At 34.9% G+C, this 25705-nt stretch overlaps 1 protein-coding gene across 1 annotated transcript in view; it reads right to left on the reverse strand.

Annotated features, from left to right (window-relative positions):
- The window catches only part of TEC (tec protein tyrosine kinase), a 104735-nt gene that overhangs the window by 43020 nt on the left and 36010 nt on the right, over nucleotides 1-25705 (reverse strand). Inside the window, exon 3 of the mRNA XM_051967481.1 lies at nucleotides 17810-17997. Coding sequence (XP_051823441.1) covers nucleotides 17810-17997 — 188 coding nt within the window. The remainder of the gene's footprint in view (nucleotides 1-17809; nucleotides 17998-25705) is intronic.

Genomic DNA, 25705 nt, shown 5'->3' on the forward strand with positions numbered 1-25705 from the left:
GGCTTTCTGGCTGTTTGGTCATGTCTGGGTACTGGACTTCTAGGCACTCTCTGGGTGCACCATTGGCTGCCATCATGCCCCAAGTGTTTTTTGCCTTGGGCCCTGGGGCTGGGCCCCTCATCCCATTTCCCTGAATCTGTCTACATTCTGAGGCCCAATGGAAGCCTCTGTTGCATTTTGGACATGGGGTATTGGGTCTTATTCTCCCATCCTGTTTTCCCATTCTGTCTCTATACCAACATTGAACTTTCAGATGCCCTACTTTTCCACACTGAAAGCATCTATGAGTCTCTCTGGAAGTCCCTGCCAGGAGGGACTCTGTCTTCCCATGTTGGGATCTTGGGAAGTCTGCATCATAGCCTGTTTATAAAAGGCATTTGTGCCCACTGTGGCATAGCTTCTTATGATCTCCTCTAAAGGAGCATCCTTGTGCAGTCCTAGTATAATTCTTCTGCAAACCTCATTAGCATTTTCCTTAGCAAGTTGCCTTATCAAAATGTCTGTTATTGCATTTTCCCCATATGTTCTTGTGATAGCTGTCTGCAAACGTCCCACGCTGTGGGGAAAGTCATCAACTAATAGCCTCTGCATTATTGCTATGTGCTTGTGTAATACCTCCCATGCTGATGGTTTGTGCATATCTGTTTCTAATAAGACCCTTCAGCCCAGAAACCTGCTAGCAACCCCCACTTCCCTTTGGTGCTTTTCATCTCCCTTCCTGAGATGTCAGGGGGGTTGTGATCACCTCCTTTTCGGTGCTTTTACCTCCTTTCCTGAGAAGTCAGGGAGGGTGTGATCATCTCCCCTTGGGGGCTCTGACCTCCCTGAGGAGTCAGGGATGGTATGATCACCTGTGTTCTAAAACAAAAGAAAGCAGAAGATGTAATGGGCTGAGGCTTGAGTTGATGCACTGAGGTCCCAAGCACATGAGGCTAAATAGTAATTGGACCATATTCTATTAATATATAAGCTTGGAGAAAGAATGGCCCCTGCCCACTCTTTGTGCAAGTCCTTATGTGTTGTATAGGAAATGACGATTTTGGTGGGTGGAGGCAGGGGAGTGGAAAGGGAAGCAGAAAGAGAGACTGCTGGCTGGTGTCTTGACACAGCTGCTCGCATTGCTATCGCGACCGTCCTTCACCTTCAATCTCCCTCTGCTAGCTGGCTTCCTATCTGCCCCTTTTGCTATCGCAATCCTTCCTCACCTCTTCACTTCAAAAGATTGAAGATTTTTCCCTTAACCTGAATTTCTGACTCCAGCTGATTTTAAATACACGGTCATCACAATCTATAATATAAATTATGAGATGGAGTACTATGAGATATTTCAGGGTGAGTCAATCAATCAATAAGTATTTATTAAGTGCTTGATATGTGCCAGGTACTGAAGAGATCATTTTGCTTGAGGAAGCTTATGTCACCTCTTGCTAACAGTTCTAATACCTTACACACACCAAGATCTTTACCATCTACCTGGGATATTGTGGGAAGACAAACCAATGACTAATTATTGAGTAGAAAAAAGGGGTGCTAGAAGAAGGAAGTAGAGAAGAAAGGAAAGGAAAGATGAAAATAAGTAGCTTATAGCTGAAAGCAGCATGAAATTAAATTATAAGGAAGTTGCTCCTTGTAGGAAGGAAGGCAATGTGGTCAAACAGCTAGAAGAGTACCCTGTAAGACATATCTCAATTCCCCAAGAGGAACTTGCCATATTACTTCAAAGCAAATACCTAATCTTATAGGTTCTTCCTGCTCTTTGTTTTTTTCATTTGTAAGTAATTAAAAAAAGAAAAAAAAATCAGGATCATGTAGAGCCCAGTTTTAATGATATGTAGGGTATATGAGAATTAATGCCATTGTAATGACCAGGTATAAAATCAGCCGGAGTCAGGAATTCAGGTTAAGGGAAAAATCTTCAATCTTTATTGAAGTGAAGAGGTGAATAAGGATTGCAAAAGCAATATGGGCAGCTGCGACAGGAAGCCAGCTAAGAGAGGGAGATCTGAGCTGAAAAGTCGTTGCAATCGCAAAAGCAAGCAGTCTCTCCTTCCCCTTCCTTTTCCCCTCCCCTGCCTCCACCCACCAAAATCGTCGTTTCCTATACAACACATCAGGACTTGCACAAAGAGTGGGCGGGGGCCATTCTTTCTCCAAGCTTATATATTAATAGAGTATGGTCCAATTACTATTTACCTCATGTGCTTGGGACCTCAGTGCATCAACTCAAGCCTCAGCCCATTACATGCCATGATGAATTAAAAACTCTGTATAACACCTCCATCTCTTACAAGGAACAAATGAGATATTTGCAAACACTTTACCCCGATGCCAGGCATAGAGGAGACATTTAGTAAATGCTTGCTCCCTTCTATTCCCCTTTCCATTACAGCACAGCTGATAGGAAACATCAGAAACACCTTCATTTATAAACCTATGTTAGGGGAATAGTGGTTAGACCAGAGCTAAGTTCCATGTACCCAAAGTCCACAAATTACCTTTTATTCAGTGATTCAAGATATACAAGCTTTTTAAGAAAATTTTAAAACTAAAATACAAAATAGAAAAAAGGAAAAAATTGCCACATCCACAGCAAAACATACTTTTAGGCATAACACAAGACTGATTTGTATTAAAATCACAGGAGTAAATGAATTTTTATTTACTATAACAAATAATAGTTACCAGAAACCAAGAGCCAACATTATGTATAATGTAAAAATGCTAGAGATCTTTCCAGTAAGATTTTATCTAAAACAAGGATGGTCATTAGCAATGATTAATACTTTATATAGTTCTTAAAATGCTACTAGAACTATAAAACAAGAAAGGGAAATACAGATAATAAGCACAGGCAAAAAAGAAACCCAATGATCACTTTTGCAGATGATATGATTATTTAAAAAACCTTAGCAAATCAACTAAAAAAATTAAGTGGAACAATTAATAACTTCAAGAAAGTAAGAGGATATATGCTCATCCATTTTTGTGCATGTTACTGACAAAACCAGCAGAAAAAGAGGAATTCCATTTAAAATAACTCCAGAATATATAAAATTTTGGATATTTACCTATTAAGACAGAAGAAAATAATATGACTATAACCATAAAATGCTCTTTCCAGAAATAAATATAGATTAAAAACAATTGAAAGATAATAATTGTTTATGGCTTGGTAGTGGCAATGAAATAAAAATGACTTTACTACCTAAATGATTTTACTTATTCAGTTCCATATAAAACTACCAAAGAACTAGAGGGAAAAAACTAACATCTAGAAGAACATAATGAAAAAAGTTGAGTAAATAGGCCTAGCAACATTCAATCTCAAATATATTATACAGTAACAATCATTCAAACTATGTGGTTCTGATTTAAAAATTTAAAAAGTTGATTATGCAAGATCCATAAGGACATGAACATAGTAACATAATCTTCAAAAAAAAAAAAAACAAAAATGCTCTCAAATACAAGGATAAAGCCAAAAAAAAATAGATAGAAAAATTACAAAGCAGTCTTAAGATGAAACTAACATCTCACAGTATATCCCACAATGAGCCACAAATGGTTATATGACCTTGATTTTAAAAGTCACCTCATAAATTAATTAAAGGAGCAGGGAAGGATATACCTTTCACTTACCATACCTTTAGAGGAAGGGATAAAGAAGAACACAGGGAGATAAAATGGACATTCTGATCACAATAAATTAAAAAGCTTTTGCAAAAACAAAATCAATACTAATATTCTAAAGGAAATTTTAGGGGGGCAAAATTTTGCAGCAGTGTTCTCATATATAAGCTACACAGAGAGCTAACTTGAATATATAATAGCAGGAACCATTTCCCAGTAGATAAATGGTCAAAGGATATTAACAGGCAATTCTAACAATGGGACTACCAAAAAAAAAAAAAAAAAGAAAGAAAGAAAGAAAAGAAAAGAAAAAGAAATGAAAGAAAATAAGATCATTGCAGCATTTTTTAAAAAATAAAATCCACATTAGCAAACAGAATGAGACAGAAAGGAAAAGCTTTAAACTAATATTTAATCACAATATTCTTTGAAAAATTCAAACTATACATAATAAAGATTTGCAATACAATGTACAATCCTCTTTTTCTGCACTTTGTATACATGGCAATGCTTATGTTTGATGAAATGTGTCAAGTACACAACAAAAATGTTTAAAATTTTAAATATTTTTAAAAAATAAAAAATGTTTATGTTTTGTAGAATCTGTCAAGATTTATATAACAAAAATAAAATGAATAAATAAAACAAAGCAGCACCAGAAAAACAGAGCACATACCAATATCAATCATATGGGAATAAAAGGAAAAATAATTGTGATAGAGATTTAGAGGGAATAAGGAAAAAAGCTGATATTTTATCTCTGAAATGCATTTAAATACAAATAGTTCTAAAGCAAGTATAATCCACTGTAGTGTTTCATATTATAATTTTAATATACTTATATATTATTTAATGATATAAGTATAAATATAAATATAAATATGGTTGTCATACTCCAAAGCACCATCAAACAGTCCAGTGGACCAGCATTCATATAGCCACCAAATCTAAGTCTTAATATGCTTCCAAAATACTTAATATTTTTATTTGTAATTTTTTTTTTCTATTCTGTTTTTCCTCTCTTCCATTTCTATCCAATTTGGTCGGCTTCTACTATTATTCCCAATTAATCAGTAAGAAAACGAAAAAAAGAAAAAAACAGTACTGAAACAAATATCTATTCTCCATGGAAAGAGACCATATTTCACTCAGTTTACTTTTTCCAGAATATCGGTGTCATCGTACCTCCTCTCAACAACAGAAGCAGAGGCTACATGAGTCTTGGGACTCCTCTAAGATGCTACTGTTTTGAAATCACCTGACTCTGACATACTACCATCTTCCACTTCCTCCTTAACCACTATTCCAGATACTATTCTTCCTACCTCTCGGTGTCATGTTTCACTTCATAGGAGATGAGATACGTTCTATGCTGGTTTTCCAGCTGTTCATGTCCACAGTAGGAATATTTCCTACAAACCAATAGCCAAGGACGTCAAGCAAATTATAGCCCTTTCTAATTAACCTAGTGATGCTGTTTGGGAGGCAGACGAAATTACCCATCTCCAACTTCAGTTCTGAAATGAATCTGAGTAAGAACACCCAAGTAAGCCAGACTTTGTGGCAATCTATCAGAAGTTGCTACAGCTAGTAAGGACTAGTAAGAATCAGCATCACAAAGGTCAATACAGCTTTGATGGAGTTGGGTTGACAATTCTCACGTGGGAGGATTAAAATGTGAAAGTGCTACTGAAATGATTAAGAAAGGTAAGCTAATTGTCTACAAGGCCCGTTTCAGAGCTAATATCTTTGAACTCCTAGCTTACAGAGAAATACAGGTTTTAAAACTAAAGCAACCCAAATAATTGGTTATTACTCTGCTTCCTCTAAAAGTCCTAAAATTCCTAAGACTTTTATATAAACTTCCTTTGCAAGTTTTTCCCAAAACAAATCTGGATTTCAAAACCCAACTTTTTCCATAATGTTGGATCCTGTCTCCATTTAATCTGTAGGCCAAGTGTTAGGATATGGAATGGCGCAAAATCATAGCAACAGCACTCACTAAAGGGTTCTCAGTATGTTTGGAGCCATAAACAGGCATTCTTACTTCATAATCTAACTCTATTAAGACTAAGAAAAGAGATGACACTTCTTGTGGGATAGAAGGATTATTTTTGTAGTTCATTTCAAGAAAGATTAGTTACTGGCAACACAAAGACAATAACTATAGCCCTTAAGGACACTGCAAGAGACTTGCACAGTAATTAAAAGATTATCTTTGGAAGTCAAAGGAACTAGATAGGAGGAGGTAGCAAACAGGATGGAAAAGCATTTTGGCTTTTAGTTTTATTCCTAGATAGACCAATTAAAACAAAAACAAAACAAAAAACAGTGGTGAATCAGATCTCTGCCCTCTCAAGATATAGGAACCAAATATGTTAACAAGATCTCTTCTTTTGTTCCTCTACACTCTACAGGCTTAAAGACAAGAAGATTCATCTTCATGGGTTCAAATCTGGTCTCAGACATTGTGGGCAAGTCACTTTTGGCTGTTTGCCTCAGTTTCCTCATCTGTAAAATGAGCTGGAAAAGGAAATGGAAAACTACTCCAATATCTTTGTCAAGAAAACCCTCAATGGAGTCATGAAGAATTAGACATGACAGAAATGATTAAACACAATATGTTGGTGTTAAAAGAACAACTAGACAGAATATTGGAACTGAAGACCTAAGTTCAAATCAAGTCTCAGACACTTATTAACTGGGTAACCCTAAATAAGTCATTTAACTCTATATGTCCCAGTTTCCTCATCTGTAAAATGGGGATAACAACAGTATCTACTTCCCAAAATTGTTGTGAGGATAAAATAAGATATTTGTAAAGCATAGAGTACAGTGCCTAGCACATAGTAAGTGCTGTAGAAATGTTAGTTATTGTTGTTCATTATCATCATCATCATCAACTATTACTTCCCACTCACTTGTCAACTTATAATCAAGTTTCTGAGCTCATCACTCAAGTGTAACCTCCTCTCCAAGATTACAAATTAAGTTAGTTCTCATCCTCCTTGGTCTCTTTGCAACATTTGACAATGTCCCTTCTAGACATTCTCTCTTTTTAAGTTGAAAAATTATTCCTCTCTCCCAGTCATTTTCTGACACCTTTCAGTTTCTTTTTGGAGGAAGAGTATTCATATTACTCCTTGTCTAAATGTGGAACCTTCATGACTCTATCTTGAGCTTTCTGCTCTCTACATTCTCCTAGCAATCTCATCAAATCCCTTGGGTACACCTGTCATCTCTATGCAGATCTCTGTAACCAGCACTACTCTCTTCTGAACTTCAGCCTCATATCACCACTTGAATATCCTAAAAGCACTTCAAATTCATTACATCTAAAACAGTTCATTTTATCCAGATCACTTCTCAACCCTTCATCTTTTCCTAACTTTCTACCTCTATGGAGGACACTATCCTTCTAGTCATCCAGGTTTTGAAACCAAAAATTATCTTTGACTTCTCTCTCTCCCTTCTGTCTCCTATCCAACCAACTGAAAAATATTACTGATTTTAGCTCCATAATATATCACATATCTTTCCTCAATCACACCATAAAGACCTTGGTTCTGGTTCTGACCACTTGTAACCTGAGGATAGCTTCTTTTTTTTTTAATATTTTATTTTATTTATTTAATAATTTTATATTGACAGAATCCATGCCAGGGTAATTTTTTTACAACATTATCCCTTGCACTCGTTTCCGTTCTGATTTTTCCCCTCCCTCCCTCCACCCTCTCCCCTAGATGGCAAGCAGTCCTATATATGTTAGATATGTTTCAGTATATGAGGATAGCTTCTTAATTGACCTCCCTTATGTCCAGTCTTTTCCCCTTCCATGCTATCCTTTCTACAGCTGCTAAAAAGATATTCCTAAGTATAGCTATGACCTGCTCAAAAAGTTCTAATAGCTCATCTGTGGAAAAACATTCATAGCCACACTTTTGGGGTTCGCAAAGAACTGGAAATGGGAAGAATCATTTTGGGAATGGCTAAAGCAATTATAGTATATCAATGTAATGAAATACTGTTATACCATAAAAAATGCCAAAAGGGATGGATTCAGAACTGGTTCACAGAGAAGTAAGAAAAACTGGAAGAACAAGTTATGGAACAAAAATATTTTAAAAATTTTTTTTCAAAGATTTAAGAATGCAACATCTCTTGGCTCCAGCTACTGATTTCATTGACTTCATTTAAGTCGCAACTAAAATCCTACCTTCTATAGGAAGCCTCCTTTAATCCCTCTTAATTCTTATATCTTTTCTCTCTTAATCATTTCTCATTTATCCTATATATAGTTTGTTTAAATGTTTTTTCCCCAATTAGATTATAGGGTGTCTGAGGACAGGGACTATTTTTTGTCTCTTTTTGTATCCCAGAACTTAGTACAAGAACCTAGCACATAGTAGGGATTTAACAAATGAGTAATGATTGCTTTATTGATCAATGTAATGACTATTCACAATTCCAGAAACTCAGTAATAAAACATGCTTCCCCATCTCTTAACCGAAAGGTGATGGGTTTCCAGTTCCTTCTCCAGCTCATTTTACAGATGAGGATCAAGTCATTTTCAGACAGACAATATGTAATCATTCTCTAGTTGCCTTTGTTCACTGCTTATAAAAGAGCTTGTTTTTCCTCCCTCTAAGATGACAGTGGGGGAGAGGAAGAGGGAGCAGAAGAAGATGGCATACATTTCTTATTCCTCTCTTTATGCAAATCTCTATGTTACTCCATATGTTATTAGGGGCAGCTAGACGGTGCAGTGATAGTGTACCAGCCCTGAAGACAGGAGGACCTGAGTTCAAGTCTGGTCTCAGATACTTAACACCTTCTAGCTGTGTGACCCTGGGCAAGTCACTTAACCCCAGATGCCTGATCAAAAAAACAAAACCAGAATTTTTATCATAAAGAAAAGAATAGGACCCACATGTGCAAAAATATTTGTAGCAGTTCTTTTTGTGGTAGCAAAGAATTGGAAAATGAGTAGATGCCCATCAATTAAGGAATAGCTGAATAAGTTGTGGGATATGAAAATAATAAAATAATATTGTTCTATAAAAAAATGATGAACAAGCTGATTTTAGAAAGGCCAGGAAAGATTTATATGAACTGATTCTGAGCGAAACAAGCAGAACCAGGAACATATTGTACATAATAACAGCAAGAATGTGTGATGATCAAGTATGAAAGACTTGATTCTTCTCAGTGGTTCAGTGACTGAAAGAAATACCAAAAGAACTATGGAGATTGAATATAAATCAACACATGCTGTGTTACTTCTTTTTTCTATTTTTTTTTTACTCTCCCTTGGTTTTTCCCTTTTGCTCTGATTTTTCTCTCTCAGCATGATTCATAAAGTAATGTGTATTAAAAATAAATTTTTTAAAAAAATATATTCCCATGTTACCCCCAAACCTTCAATGAATGCCTATTACTTAGACATACAATATAAAATATAAACTCCTTGACCTAGAATTTAAAGTTTTTCATAATCTAACATAAATTACAATTCCATTCTTGCTTCACTTTATTCCCTTTCATGCCCTCTGCTTTATTGCCTTTAGAGGTACCATGATTGTGTACTACCACCTCCTATTTCCATGCATTTATGTGGGCCATTCCCCCATGGAAGAAATACATCTCCATCATTCTTTCAGCATTCTATTCTTTTAAAGATAAACTCAAATCCCACCTTATCCATGAAGCCTTCCCTTTCCTTTCCACCTTAAAACCTTTCCAAACTCCTCACATTTTTTTTGAAGTCTTTTCTATGAGTTTCTCTCCTTTGCCCCTATTACCTTCTGTCTTTTCTTATGTAGCTTTCTACATCCAGTCCTTCCAGTAGACTGTAAACTCTTTAAGGATACAAGTTGTACCACTTTTCATTTTGTAACTCCAACTCACAAGACTGGCAAACAGCCACAGGGCTTTAGTTTACCATACAGTGAAGTTACTAAATATTACTTAGCACAGTCTACTTTCCACCAGGGTTATTTGTGTCTGTGTGGTATTCCCTCTTCACTAAGGACTGAGTGTTTCATTCATCATTGTATACATTCATATTATATACAATATACATTGTATATACTCCAACAGTCTAAAGTTTCCTCTCTCCATAAAATGAGAAAATTGGATTAGACAGCTTCTGAGTGCCTTCTGGAACTAGATCTATGGCTCTAGTAGGAAAATCAAAGGAATCAATGTGTTAAATGAATGGATTTGTAATGGATTTCTTTGTTAGGGAAATAATAAATACAAGCATTTTCAGTGCTATTTCAAGCCTAATTGGACCTCTGCCAATTGCTTTATTGCTTCCTGATCATCATCACCAACTTTCACAAATATCTGTATCCTCAGCATTTATTTGATTATGCGCAAAGTGATAGATATAAAAACAAGTAAGATATCCCTTGCCCTCCAAAATATATCTTGTCCCTAACTTATCCTTTCTGTTCCCACTGCATTCACTCTAGCCTAGGCACTCATGATGACCTAATTTGTGTCCCACAGTTTTCAGTCTCAGTTCCCTCCAAGGCAACCTACACATTATGTTGTTACCAGAACAATATTTTTTTTCTGGAAAATTCTGAACATGTGATTCCTCTGTTCAAAATTATTCATAGTTGTGGAGCTCTGCCACACTTCTTAGCATACTTAGTATAATGCCTGGTATATAGTAAATATTTACTAAATATGTTTTTGGTTCAGTTGAATTAATTTTTTGAAAATAGAATATATACGAGGGAGTCATGATATATGAGACACAATTATTAAATGAATAAGACTATTTTTTAAAATGCATATCGAAACATATCTAAATGATCGTCACTTGAAAATAATTTTATTGTTTGGAGCAGATGGGAGAAGAATAATTACTTACTACAATGGTGTTCAAAATCTCTTTCAAATACCTCTTTGAGAACTGTCTTCATTACATATCAAAACTTATATATCTATATTACTAATGATCCCTTGAAAATAATTTCATTGTTTGGAGCAGATGGGAGAAGAATAATTACTTATTACAATGTGTTCAAAATCTCTTTCAAATGCCTCTTTGAGAACTGTCTTCATAAAGCAGGAATTCTTAGAAATCCAGAATATTCTTTAAATATCCTCAATAAAAAATGGTTTGTCCTTTAAGGATGAATCAGATTTTTGGAAACGGCCAAAAATAATCAAAAGCCATGTCTGATGAACAGGCTAATGGAATCAAATTAGTTAAGAGTTTGTAGTGTTTTAAAATGAAGTGTTATCTAAAGGCACAATACCACTTTCTTTTGTGATCTATAAACAGACTGAAGGTCATTACAAAAGAAAAATTCCAAAAAATTATGTTGGGTTAGAAAAAATTATGTGTAGCATCCTAAACAGATTATTTTGAAAAGAATCCTTATTTGAATATACAAGTTTCCTTTTTTAAAAAATCAGGCTTATTACATTAAAATGGTAAGCACTCAAATTTTTATTGAACTGAATTACTCAAATGACTAATAAAATACAAGTATTCAGGAGTAATGGTTAGAACCAGCAGTATTGATGAAGACCTATAAATATTTATTCATTTTCTTTAGATTAGTAGGCATGATATTTGAAAAAAGGAGGCAATATCAATTTTCTGATTCTTAATTTTCTGCCACAAGACAACTGCTATTTTTTTCTGACCTCTACATTTTAAATTCTTTGTCTTCATAAAAGTGATTTTTCTTAATAAAAACTCCTATCATTTATCCACCATTTTACTTGAAGGAATAAAAATATCCAAAAAGACTAGACTTAAAATGGCCTTTTGTCTTTTGAGGTCCCAAATGGGCAAATCAAACATCTTGGTCCAACTCTTAACCGCTAACTCTTGAATTATTGAAAATTCACACTGTATTATCATCATAAAAATATGCAAAAGGCCTCACTTTGGGTATGAAAAACAAATATTATTTCTCATCTATAAAACAACAATATTCTTTCCCACTCTAATCAAAAAAAGGCTATCTGGAAAAGACAGTCATTATAAATATTGAATAAAGGAAAGCAGCTGATTTAGCAGAAGCAGCTTTAAATCACATGATAAGACCTAACATTATTATTACTGATGTGGCAGATGTGGGCGCAAAATGATGGTAGGCACTTTTAAGCACAAGGGTAGCAGAAAGTACTTTAAAAATGGGAAAAGGAGGAAGAATGAGTCAGGAGTGGAAATGGGGAGGAAAATCTCAAAAGGGAAGTGGGCACTAGTCTATTTAGAAAACAAGAAAAGTAATATTCCAAAAGAATAAGTGATTGCCTTAGAGTAATAGCATCTCATTTAACAAATGGAAATAATGTAAGAATGAAAGTTAGAATATTTTTCATAGGATGGTAAAATTAAGATTATTTTTCTTTTCTACAGTAATTAAACAGGGAATTATAGAACATCAGACCTGAGAGACACTGCCATCACTTTGGTGTAAGTCTTCATTACCTCACATATAAATTACTACACTAGCCTTTTAGTCAGTCTCTCTCACTCAAATCTCTTCCCACCCTCCAATTTCCACTCAGCTCCAGTGGCTCTATCACCTTCCAGGATCAAATATAAAATCCTCTGGCTTTTAAAGTCCTTCAGAATCTAATTCCCTCCTACCTTTCCAATCTTCTTACTCCTTATATTCATTTCACCCACTCTAAGATCCAATGATACTGGTCTCCATAACTGCTTCTCAAACAAGATTTTCCCCATCTCCCAACTATGGACATTTTTACTGGCTGAGTGCCATAGCCGGAATTCTTTGCTTCTTCATCTGCTGCATCCTTCTCTTCGGCATCCTTCAAGCACAATCTTCTAGCGAGTTATTGTACACAATAACAATAACATTGTGTAATGATCATCTCTAATGGACTTAGCTCTTCTCAGCAATATAATGATCCAAGACAATTCCAAAACTGTGATGGAAAATGCTATCCACCTCCAGAGAAAGAACCATAATATTTGAATGCAGACTGAAGCAGACTATTTTCACTCTCCTTTCTCATGGGTTTCCCCTTTTCTTCTGATTCTTATTTCATAATGTGAAATATATTTAATATGATTGTACATGTATGATTATACATGTTATCAGATTGTTTATTGTTTTAGGGAGGAGAAGGGAAAGAAAGAAAGAAGAATAATTTTGGAATGCAAATGTTAAAAAAATCTTACAAATCTTTACATGTAATTAGAAAAAATAAAATACTACTAAGTGTTTTTTTTTTAAAGTATTCTTGTTATTGTGTTCAAATCCCCTTTAATGCTAGTACCATCCTTTTGTTGATTTTCTTTTAATTTATCCAGTCTATATTGTTTGTCACATAGTTGCTTGCATGTTCTCTTCCTTATTAAACTGTGAGGTCCTTGAGAACAGAGAACACTTAATTTTCCCCTTTTCTTAGCACAATGCCTAACAACTAGTAGGCACTTAATAAATGCTTACTGACAGAGATACATTAGATATCATCTAGTCCAATAATGTGATTATGAGATGTAGACACGAAAGTGCAGAGTTGATCAAATGGCTAAGCTTATACATCAATTCAGTGACCAGGTTGGGGTACAAATTTCTGACTCCAACTCCCCTTATGCTCTATACTTTATATCATATACTGTCCCTCCTCACTTGAATAAAGGAAACTCTGTTTAGTCCCAGTGTATTTTGTTCTGCTCAGACCACTTCAGTATTACGTCAGTTCTTTGCATCACATTTTAGGAAAGGATATTGGAATCACATCCAGGAAAAAGAACAAAATAATAAGAAATACAAAACCGTGCCACAGAAGAACTGGTTCAAGGGAAAAGAATGTTTAACCTGAAGAACAGGTAATTGGAGATGAGGCAAGGAAAGATTCAATTGCTGTCTTCAAATATGTGAAGTTTTATCATGTAGAAATGGTGTTAAACTCATTCTTCTTGACCCTAGAAAGTAAATAGGTAATAATTATACCTGGATTATAATCCCAGATACTTTTCCACTGCTAAGATATACACCCCAAGTAGGTCAGATAGAAAGAAAGGACCCATATCTGTTAAAATATTTGTAGCAGAGCTTTTTTGTAGTCGCAAAGAACTGGAAATAATTGGGAAATGGCTAAAGGAAGATGTGATACCTAAATGTAAAGGAATATTTATCCTGCTATAGGAAATGATGAATATAATGAATATAGAGACGCATGGGAAAGCTTAAATAAACTGCTAGAAAATGAAGTAAACAGAAGGGAGAAGAGAACATACATGCTTGCTGTAACTACATTAAAAAAAATGCAACAAAACAACTGAAAGTAGTCACAGCAAAATAACAGAAGTTCATGGTCCCCAAGAAAAGTCATAAAAAGACACTTCTTCCAATTCCTCTACAGACATGGGGGGACCACAGATATAGAACATCATAAAGACTGTCAAATTAGTTCAATGCATTGTTTGGTTTGGCTTATTTTTTCCCTTTTTGCTCTTAACAAAATTTTTTTATTATATAGAATGTAAGGGGGAGAGGGAGAAGAAAGGATACAGTAGGAAATTTAAATAATGTAAAAACAAAAGATGTCTGCATCCCTTACAATGACTCCAACAATTTAAACAAAGAAAACAAACCAAAAAAAAAACTGAAAACTTAATTCTAATGCCTGATGTAGGGCACCAAGTAGAAATGGTGAAATGCAATTTGACCTTTTCTCTAGATAGGGAGGAGTCTACAGATGAGGAATACAGCATAAGCTACTTGTGATTTCCTATTATCTATCTTTGCACAATCTTTGTCACAAAGAAAGATTCACTCTTGGGTGGAGGAATGGAATGTCATATCCAGAAATAATGTCACATCTAAAAACACGAATCAAAAAGAACAACAGCCGCCAAAATAAAATTTGAAGTCTTTGGTGCAGATCTTTCTCCGCTTCATGATAGCCATATGATTTTGGGTTATATCACTTTTAGGTTGCCAAGGTCTCAGTTTCCTTATTTTTGGAATCATACAGTTTGGTCATACTACAAATCGGGTCTAAACAAATTAAAATATGACTGAAAAATATTTAATAAATAAAAATACAACAGAATACAGATCATGTTGACAAATGTTTTTCTAGATTCAATATGGTGCTGAAAGGAATCCTTACATAAGCTTTAGCACATTAATTTCTATTCAAGTTTGATACTACCGGTTTACATGCTTTTTAAACCTTCCAGTTACAAATTTATGATCTCTATATGCCTTTGATTCTATATACACTTCCAAAATTATTTTTTGGGGGTGGGGAAAGGAATAAAAATTCACTAAGACTGAAGTTATAAACTAAACAGCCATGAACTTCAGGAAATATGATCTTCCAGAGATCATCTACCTAATCTATGAGGAAGGTAGGATAATGGAGAGATAAAGAAATAGTGCCAAATTTCATCCCAGTGATTATGATGATTCACTTCAGGTTAATCCTGCCCCAAAAATACCACTAGAAGTGACTGCCTTGAAATCTAGTTTTTCAGAGCTGGCCCAAGTACAAACTATCCTGCTCAAACTCAGCCTGAGGAATCCCTTGGGAATCTTGTCTTTCAGGGTACAAAGAATATGTTGAGATAGCCTTCACAATCAGTCTCAGCCTTTGGCTAGGCTTGTCCCCTATGCGAATGGGAACCAAAGATTCTACCATCCAATATCATTGTCCACCATGAAATTGTATATAAACATTAAGCCATAATTGTTAGTAATAATAATAATAATAGCAATGAGGGCCCATTTCCATTCAACTAGAATAAAGCCTTAGTTGTGGAAGAAATCTTAGGAATTATGTATTCCAAACCTCCATTTTATTGGTGAGGAAACTTGTACTTGACTCATAGAAAGTAATTCAACAAGTTGGTGGCCAAAGTAGGAGTAAAAACCCATTCTCCTGACTTCCACTGCTCTTTCCACCTCATCCTCTGACAGGTGTAAAACACAGAGTAAAACATAAAACTTTCTCCCTCTGTATTCTTTTAATGTTTCTATCACTACTCCTTGCTTAAGTTTTCCCCTCTCAAGCTTTTTTCTCTCTATTCCTTCAAAGGAATAGTTTTACAGACTCAGTCTCAAGGTCCAGAAGCCATTCAGCACCTCAGTTATCATGTACTTGAATAAGTATGTTATTCATGTCAAAGCTAGCAAAAATTCCCTTCTGTTCCTGCTTTCTGAAATATACAGCTAACATGCCTATGGTGCTCTAAAGTTTACAAAGTGTTGTAACATCATTTGATCCTCATAGTAACCCTATGAAGTAGATGCAAATATAATCACCATATTATTAGCCCAACCTCAGATGAGGAAACTGAGGGTGAAATGAGTTAAGTGACTCACATCACACAGCTACTCAACATCTGAACTAGGATTTGAACTCTGGTTCTTCCTGCACCAGGTCAAACACTCTTAAACTCTGCATCACCTATCTTCCTACTGTTTCCAGGATTAATTCCTTTCCCTTCAATGACCTCAGCCCTACCTCTTAAACATTTCAATACAAACTCAAGGAATGGACTGTTCCTACCTAAACAGCTTTTGCAAGAGCTAAACAACACTGGTTATGAATTCTCTGGAATCCTTTGAAGTATAATCTAGGATCTGTTGATAGGAATAACAGCAAACTGGCTGTGTAGATTGCCAGTAAGAACCTTTTTAAACTCATTTAATGATGCAAAAATTCAAGCTAATCCATAACTATGTGATTAAAAAGCCTGTCTTATAAGAGCAAATATAAGATTAAAAACTTATTAGAAAATGGAAGACTAACTGTGCAATACCAGACTTTGAGGAAACAGCTTGACTGTGATCACCTAGTCTTGGATTTTACAACTTGAAAAAACATACACATGTACACAGAGAGAGAGAAACAGAGAGAAGGTGAGAAGGGGGATGGCAGAAAGAGAGAGGGAGAGAGGGAAGAAGAGAGAAAGAGAGAAGAAGAAGAAGAAGAGAGAAACAGAGAGAGAAAGGGAGAGGAAGAGAGAAAGAGAGAGAGAAAGACTATAAATAGCAAGTAAGAAGTATGACTTTCTTTTAGTTAAGGGGTTGCAAATTAGGGGTGAAATGATGAAAGGGGATGAGGAGCATCACTTTGTCAAAAATTCTGATTAATTAAAAATTGCATTTACCAATTTAATGTCACACTGTACCCTGATCATCATGAGGCAACTGGGAATCACCTTCTGGGGTAATCTAGTTGACAAAGACAATGAGAGAAATGCAAATCTGAAGTTGCCTCTGGATGATGTAGGTAGGGGGAGGAAAGAAATTTGGAAGAGAAGGAATATAAGGTCACTGGAGTACTTTTCCATGGGCATTTCCAGTGGGTGCAAGACACCGCCGAAAACCAAAGTATGTGAAGCACCAGAACCTGCTGCCACACCCTCTAGCCTAGGACATAGAGGTAGGAGAGCTTCCCCATTGCCTCCAGGTTAATATGGGCTTCGGGTTGCAGGCCCTATTTTTCAGGTCAATGTGAGCAATTCATGGTACCTTCAGTGACCATTCAGATTTGAGAACTCTCCCTTTAACAGGGCACAAATACTAGGTTGTAGTGATCAAAACACTAACAATTATCATGCATTAAAGAGTGTCATGATGAATAAAGCAGTATTCTATGAAAGCATCCTACAGCACAAAAGAATGTCATAAAGTACCTGATACCTTGAATTGGTATAAGTGTTTTCTTTAATGGAACAATGCAACAGACTTGAATAAAACTCTATCCCACCCAAAACCTATTTTAAAAAATTCACATCTAATGTATACATATATTGTATTTAACATATACTTTAACATATTTAACATGTATGGGACTACCTGCCATCTAGAGGAGGGGGTGGGGGGAAGGAGGGAAAAAGCTGGAACAGAAGGTTTTGCAATTGTCAATGCTGTAAAATTACCCGTGCTTATAATTGTAAATAAAAAGCTATAATTAAAAAAAAAAACTTCACATCTATTGAATTCCATATAGATAGGGAGTCATGGGGGAGGAATTTCCTCTATCAATACACACTTTCAGCTTTTAGGCTTAGAGTTACCTCGAATAAAGAGAAGCAGGATTGAGACTAAGGCCTTTTTGACTTTCAGTGAGCTTTCTACCCACTATCTCACTGAGAATTTGACAGAACAATAATCACCAATACAGAAAGAGACAAAAGAAAGTTGGGTCGTCTCCTACCTCTGCTCGGCCTTCATAGTAAGCCAACATAGACTTTGTTAGTACAAAAAGCCTCTCTTTGTAGTTCAAAGGTGAAGTCTTCTTCTTCTGTTGCGACCTTTTAATAAGAATCTCTTCAAGAAGAATGTTATAATTCATCTCGGTCATCTGATTACTCCTCTTTCTTCTGCCATTGAAAATCCAATCTTCTAAATCAAGAAAACAGAAAATTAAAGAAAGTTACATTTCTAGTAAATTTTTGGGAAAACTGACATTCTTCTTACCATAAACTAAAGAAAGCAATAATTTCAAACTTACATTTCAAGTCTACATTACATTTAGAGTCATCATCTACTTTCACTCTGAAAATTATCTACATTTCTCTTCACAAAAAAAAAAACTGTAAATCTATTTACATTTCATCTTGAATAAAAGGCTGTTTAAAATGCTGGGAGGGAAAAGAAAAGAATGAACCGTGTATAAAAGCAACCCAATTTTGAGATCCCTTCTAGATACAGCAGACAGATTTTAGGGCTATTATTCAGACCAGGGTTTCTTAACTTCATTTTGTGTCACAAATGGCTTTGGTCATCTGGTAAAGCCATTAGACCCCTCCAGAATAACATTATTAAATTCAAAAAATAAAATGCATAAAAAATCAATTATCAAAATATTTCTAAAACAAGTTAATGATGCTCTAAATCACTATTGATTAGAAAAATGCAAATTAAAACCCCTCTGAAGTACCACCTTATACTTATCAGATTGGCTATTCTGACAGAAAAGGAAAATGATGAATGTTGGAGAGACAATGGAGAAAATGAGATATTAATACACTGTTGGTGAAGGTGGTGGAACTCAAAATTAAAAAAAATATATTTAAAAAACTTTACATGTAATTGGAAAAAATAAAGTACTATAAAAGGTGCTACAAAAAACCCAAGTTGGTGAACTCCGAACCTTTGACAAAGAATGAAACTATGACCGCAATTAACAAAGTATCTTCCACATGGATGGAATTCAATAAATTTGACTGAATTAAATAAATGAAATAATTTATCTTCTAATCTAACTTGTTTTCTTTCCAGGCCTATAAATTACTGAAGAAAAGAAAAGCAGAATTGTCACACTGATAATCTTTTCCCTGTACTCTTAAACTATCACCACACTCGACTTTTATCAACCACTTCTGCTTTCTGGACAGAAATGGAGGACTATGGGTATGGAATATATTGGTTAATTTTGAAGAACTAATTTTTTTAATTCTTTGTTTTAAAAGATAACTCCCTGAAAGCAAAGAGGAAAAGATGGAACACATTAGGAAATATAGGCTGTTTTCCTGTAATATTTTCCTGGCTCCACTTATTTTATATCATTTTATATCAATTTATGTAAGTTATTCCATATAAGATATAAAAATATATCAATAAAAACACTAAAAAAATCATTTCTGAGGGATATTCATGTCAGGAGGCAGCTTCCCTGTTTCTTAGAGAATATAATGCCATTTTTTTTAAAAAAGCTGACATAATATTCTTGGAATTTCTCTACAGATGTAAAGGTGAGCAGAAGAAAGGTACCACAATCATTATGAGTTGAAATCTATTAAAGATTCACTGTAGACAGGGGCAGCTAAGTGGCACAGTGGATCAAACACCAGTTCTGAAGTCAGGAGGATCCAAGTTCAAATCTGGTCTCAGACACTTAACACTTACTAGCTGTGTGACCTGGGCAAGTCACTTAACCCCAATTGCCTCAGCCAAAACAAAACAAAAAAAAAAAAAATTACTGGAGAAGAGGAAAGGAATATAAGATGGAAATGCAACAAGTAATATCTAAAGGGAAATTAGCTTAGTGAGAAACAGGTTTCTCAAGTTTGCAGAAGGCTTGTACTTAGAATCAGGTGCTAGCTTCTCCATTGGATCATAAAATCCTGAAGAGCAGGGGCTTTCTTTTGCCTCTTTATATGTCTCCAACACTTAGCATAGTGTGTGTCACATAGTAGGTATTAATCAATGCTGATTGATTATAGTAGGGGTATACTGAGATAGTAAAACTAAGACTGACCTACTATGTCCACAGTGGAAGGTTGTATTCAAGAAAGGAAGTAGTCTATGATAAGAGATAAAAAACACCTGGAACAGGTATGTCCCCATACACAAAGATGTCCATTTTTGGAAAAGAAGAGAAAATCTCAAGTTTCCCCAAACTCTAAATGCCAATAGGTTTCTATGAGAAGTGATTATCCTTCTTCAAAGTCAAACAGATCTTTCCTATATATCCTAGAGCTCCATATTCATCTGAACAATAAAACCACTTTCCTCGGATCCATCACCAGACTTGATCTTAACTAAAAGTGCTGCCCATCCCCAATCAACAGAATTAATTCAGCTTCTAGGAATCTGTCACTGACAGCAACCCAATTAAAGAGCTCAGACTCCTCTGCAGCATCACAGCAATGTGTCACGCTGAGGCAGCAGTAATGATCCAGCATCCCAACGTGATGGAAGCACATCATTATTTTGCTGAATCATCAGTAGTCACTTAGTGTAAAATTACTCAAGAGCATCTAAGTGCTAATGTTTTAAGTTGGCAAGTGGAAGGGAAAATGAAATAGCTATTTAAAATGTTTAGGGGTCACTGGTACCCAAAGATTCATTAGTGGAGTCCCTATAGTTAGGAAGTTTGGTTTGCTTTTGGTCCAAATCTATAGATTTTCCCAGTGAGAAGACTCTCTAAGGAAGCAGATTTACAAAAATCATATAACTTATAGTTCTGGAGAGTTGTCTGGAGAACTTAGAAGTTAATTGATGGAGCCAAAATCATACAGTTTATGCCAAGGTGGGAACCTGGACCCAGGTTTTCTGACATCAAATCCAACTCTTTATCTGCTATACCATTTGACTCCCTATGAATTCACATAAGGAAACAAAAGTCACTATAATCTGAAAATATTCAGTAATGAATCAACAACATATAATTAGCACCTCTCCATCCATCATGTCAATGTTTTAGCTCTTGCCAACAACTCTTTTATTATTCTACTGCAAAAATCAAATGTGTGCTTAAGGATGTCATATTGTCCTAATGTAAAAAATCATGTCCTCCAAAACCAATAATTGATTCATCCTGTGTTAATTTTTAAAAATTATTACTTAATTAAAATAAGACCAAAATTGTGTTAATTTTTAGATAAAATGAACTTATTCTCATAATCTTTAACTTCACTTTTCAAGATAAAGGCCCAATCACCCAATCAAACCTTTCCTCCTACTATTTACTATGAAAGGTTTCTGTTAAAAGTGGATTCATTGGGGAGGATTTGGGGAATATGGTGGAGTAGGTCAGAAAATTTCAAGCTCTCCAAATGTCCCCCATAAACAAAATTGTATCTCAGAGTGAACATACACCCATGAAAAAACAAATAAGACTTGGAAGAGAACAGGGGTCCTCTTGGGACAACCCAAGGTTTGGGATTCCAGGTCAGAGGGGAGAGCTACGGTGAAGCTATAGGTACCATTCCCCCAACCCCAGGATTAGAGGTGCTTACACTAGTACTTCTTATTTATTTATTTGTTTGTTTATTTTACTGAGGTAATTGGGGTTAAGTGACTTGCCCAAGGTCACACAGCTAGGAAGTGTTAAGTGGGAGACCAGGTTTGAACTTAGATCCTCCTGACTTTCAGGGCCAGTGCTCTACCCAATGCACCATCTAGCTACCCCATAAATTATTAAAAAAAAAAAAAAAAAAAAAAGAACAAGCAAAGTCAAAAGAAACCAACCATAGAAACTTACTATGTCAATAAGAAAGACGAGTTCATCTTCAGAGAAAGGCAGTGAAATTAAAAAAAAAAAAAAAACCCTTTCTACCCTAATTAATATTACCTCAAAAGTAACGTTAAATGGTTACTCAAATTTAGGCTTGATATATAGAAAAACTTTCTTGTAATTGAAATTACCCAAAAGGGAGAATGGGTTGCTTAGAAAGCCAAAAGGTCATATCTTACAGAAAGTCTTTAAGCAAAGACTAGATAACCTGGGAAGTTATACTGGAGAGAGAATTCTTATTCAGGTACAAGCTGCTTCAGAAGGTGTCTAAGATCTTGGCTAAACTTTGATTCTGTGAAGATGTTTCATATATCATTACTTAATTTACTCTTTTTTAACCTATATATTTTATTTTTTCCCTCAATAGTAATTCATTTTTCCAAATATATGTATAAAGTTTTTAACATTCATTTTTGTAAGGCTTTGTGTTCCAAATTTTTCTCCCTCCCTCCCTTACCTCCCCAAGAGAGAAAAAAATCTGATTTAAGATAAACATATGCAATCCTTTTAAACACATTTCCATATGTGTCATGTTGTGCAAGAAAAATCAGACCCAAAAGAGGAAAAAAATGTGACAAAGGAAAAGCAAATAAACAAAAAAAGGTATTTCATTTATCCTAAATGGCCTACCCAATCAGTTCCTTTACAGTTGCTTTTTTGAAATGTTCTCTTGGGTATATTATTATCTCCCCCCTTCAGCTGTCTTTAGGAAGACTTTTAATCCTGCAGGAAGCTTCCCAAATGGTAGGCAACTGAATCGATCTATCAGTGAGGAAACTAAGTGACAATTGTAGTGTAATATTTTCTATTCAGTTCATGTCTTATTTTTTTCCTTTCAACCTTTCAGATCTATTTATCAACATAATGAAAGGGCCAACTCCCTTGCATTTAGATTTCGTTGAATTATTAAAACACACAGAGCAGAAAGAGAACTTGGATATCCAAGCCCCTCATTATTTAGATGAAAAAACCTGCTTCTAGTATTAATGTCCTAGTCAAAATTGATCATTATTCCTTTAGATGACTTTGAAAGATGCTATGTTATTAATATATTACCTTGAGACCAAAAGTTTTCCCATGGGAACTTCTCTCCAATTTTATTAATTAAACGCATGCCCCAAAATGGGATTTCATATATAGAAATTGATTTTCTAAACAACTTTTCAAGAATATGTCAATACCATATGTAATGATGTCTTCCTGTATAGAGTGCTACAAAAGTACCTTAATATATTCCTATAACCCTTGAAGGTTACTATTAACTATATAGAATCTCAAAGCATCAAAGAAGGTTCAGAGGTTATTCCAGGTTAATTTCTTATTTTTAATAAAGCTATAGCAAATTGCCTAGAACAAAAAAAATAACAATAGCTAGCATCTACTGCTTTTAAGTTTACAAGCACCTTACACGCAGTGTCTCATTTGATCATTGTAACAACCTTGCAAGGTAAGTATTGAAGGTATTATTAACTCTATTTTTACAAGAAGAGGAAACTGAGGTTCATAGCAGTTAAGTGATTGCCACACAGAGCATTAAATATTTAACTTCTGAGCTTTAACTTCCTCAACTATAAGGTAAATTGGACTAAATAATCTCTAATGTTCCTTCAAATTTGAAATTCTATGATTTCTTTAGAAAAGGATACATTACTGCCTTTCCCAGGAACTCACTCTAATCAGCCCTTGTTATTAGAAATTTCTTTCTTAATCTTCATCTTTCCTGTAAGAGTCTTTCAGATCCCGATTCTGTGAGCTGGTGTGTCAGCTAGTAATAATATTAACTAAAATGCCAACAATGTATTTATTAGAACCTGATGGTTTGCAAAGTGTTAATTCCCATTTCACAGATGAGAAAACAGGTTCAGTTCATAGTCACACAGCTAATAAGTTGAGTCAGAATTCAAATTCAGGTCTTGCTTACTCCAAGTTCACTAATCTATCCATTATAACACCTAGTTTTGTGTTATGTGCCACTTTGACAAGCATACATTTAAGTCTTTATTGAAGTTTAATTTATGAATTCAGAATTATAAATCTAGAATTTGAAAAAATATCATCAGAAGGTCATCCATTTTACAAAGGAGGAAACTTAAGGCCCAGGAATGGTTCAAGGTCACATATGTAGTAAAATATCAAAGGCTGAATTAAATCGAGTTCTGACTCCATAGCCAGCTTTTTCCTCTAAGAAAGGAACAAACCCAAACACTCCAGGATACTCCACTGTAGACCTCCTACCTATCGCTCAATTCATGGGTTAGGTTGAGACTGAATTATTGTTTTCTTTGTTACTTTACTTTATATATTTTATTAAGTTATACATGTACATTCATTTTAACATCTTTCTACATGAGTCAGATTGGGAAAGAAAAATCAAAACCAAAGGAAAAAACTTAAAAAAAAAAAAAAAAAGGTGAAAAGAGATACTAAACTATTAATGAATATTATTTGAGCCTAGTCATATGATGAGTTCTGAGTCCACCTAACATCTCCAAAATAATGACACTCCAGAGAAAGAATTATGGAGTCTGAATGCAAATCAAGGTATACTATTTTTATTTTTGTTGTTGTTGGGTTTTTTCCTCATGCTTTTTTCCTTTTCTTCCCATTCTTCTTTCACAAGATGACTAATGTGAAAATATGCTTAACGTGATTGTACAGATATAACCTAAATCAGACTAATTGCCATGTTGGGGAAATGGAAGAAGAGGGAGGGAGAGAAAATGGAAATCAAAATCTTAGTAAATATCAAAAACTAATAAATACATTTTTTTAAAAAATGAACTACTTTAGCAAAAGTTTTGCTAAACTCTTTATAAATGCTATACCCTATTTGCTCTCATGAAAAGTGCATAATCGCAGTACATCTTTCTCAGATGCATGTATGGATAAACAATGAGATGAGCTCAGAATTAAATGGAGGATATGAGTTGAGTGGATAGTTTTGGAAAATTGCACAGATTTTTTAATAACCTTAAATTTTTCCTTGAAACAAAAGGTTCATTTAACATCAGTATCATTCTGTGATATTATCTGATTCTGAATCATAGAACAGTAATTCTGAAACACAGAATTACAACTCTAAACACTTAAAATTATAGTTCACCTAAAGGGCAATGGAAAAGGTGAAAATATGTTGTAGCATATTACCAGTGGAGAACCATGCACCACAAAAAGGCATAAAAGACATTACCAAAGATATATATGAGCAAAAATAAAGGAGGCAGGCTGGTCATGCACCAAGAGTGAAGGATTTTTTGTAAAAAGAGTAAAGGATAATAAATAGAAACATGATATCTTCTATTGGTTCTCAGGGTCTAAAAACTTAGAAGAAGGTCTCATTACACTCATGGTAGACAGGTATATCAAGCTCAAAGAAAAAGGTATAAATTGGGTATAATTTTCATTGTCTGAAGCAGTATCCACATTGATGATGATAATCCTTTCAAGAAGGGGACAAAGCAAAGATCAGAAAGTCACTAAATTAATGCTAGGGGTAATGGAAAAATTACTTAAAATCATGGGAATCATGGAAATGGAGATGAAAAGAATCTCAGAGATTACCTCATACACCTACTCATCCCCCAATTTTAAAAATGGTGAAACTGAGATCTAGAGAGAACAAACAATTTGTCCAAAGTCACAAAGGTAAAGTATCAAAGACAAGTTTTGAACCTAGGTTTGTAATTTCAAAGCAATGTTCTTTCCTTCTTTTCCTATAATTTGATAACTTATTGGAAAGCCAAATAGAAGAAAGGTTATTAGTACATTCTCAGGTCCGGTCTACTCCAGGGTCTACCTGGATGACCTATTACTCACTAGTTGCTGTCACTGTAGTCTCCAGGAGTCAGATTGGGCAATTTCTAGATCACCCACATAATCATTTGTTGCCAGTATCACAACTGAAAAGAACTAGGTTCAGAATCCATAACCAAGTTGGGGCTGGGAAGGGAAGGCATGTTCGTAGGGAAGGTTTTATGATGTTTTGTAGAAGAGAATAATGCAGGCTAATCACCCCGGTGACATGAAAAGTAGCAGCAGCATAAGTTATGTCCTAAAGGTACAAATAGAACACTCCATCTGCCCCTCCAG

The sequence above is a fragment of the Antechinus flavipes genome, chromosome 6 (assembly GCF_016432865.1).
Source record: "Antechinus flavipes isolate AdamAnt ecotype Samford, QLD, Australia chromosome 6, AdamAnt_v2, whole genome shotgun sequence".
NCBI lineage: Eukaryota > Metazoa > Chordata > Mammalia > Dasyuromorphia > Dasyuridae > Antechinus > Antechinus flavipes.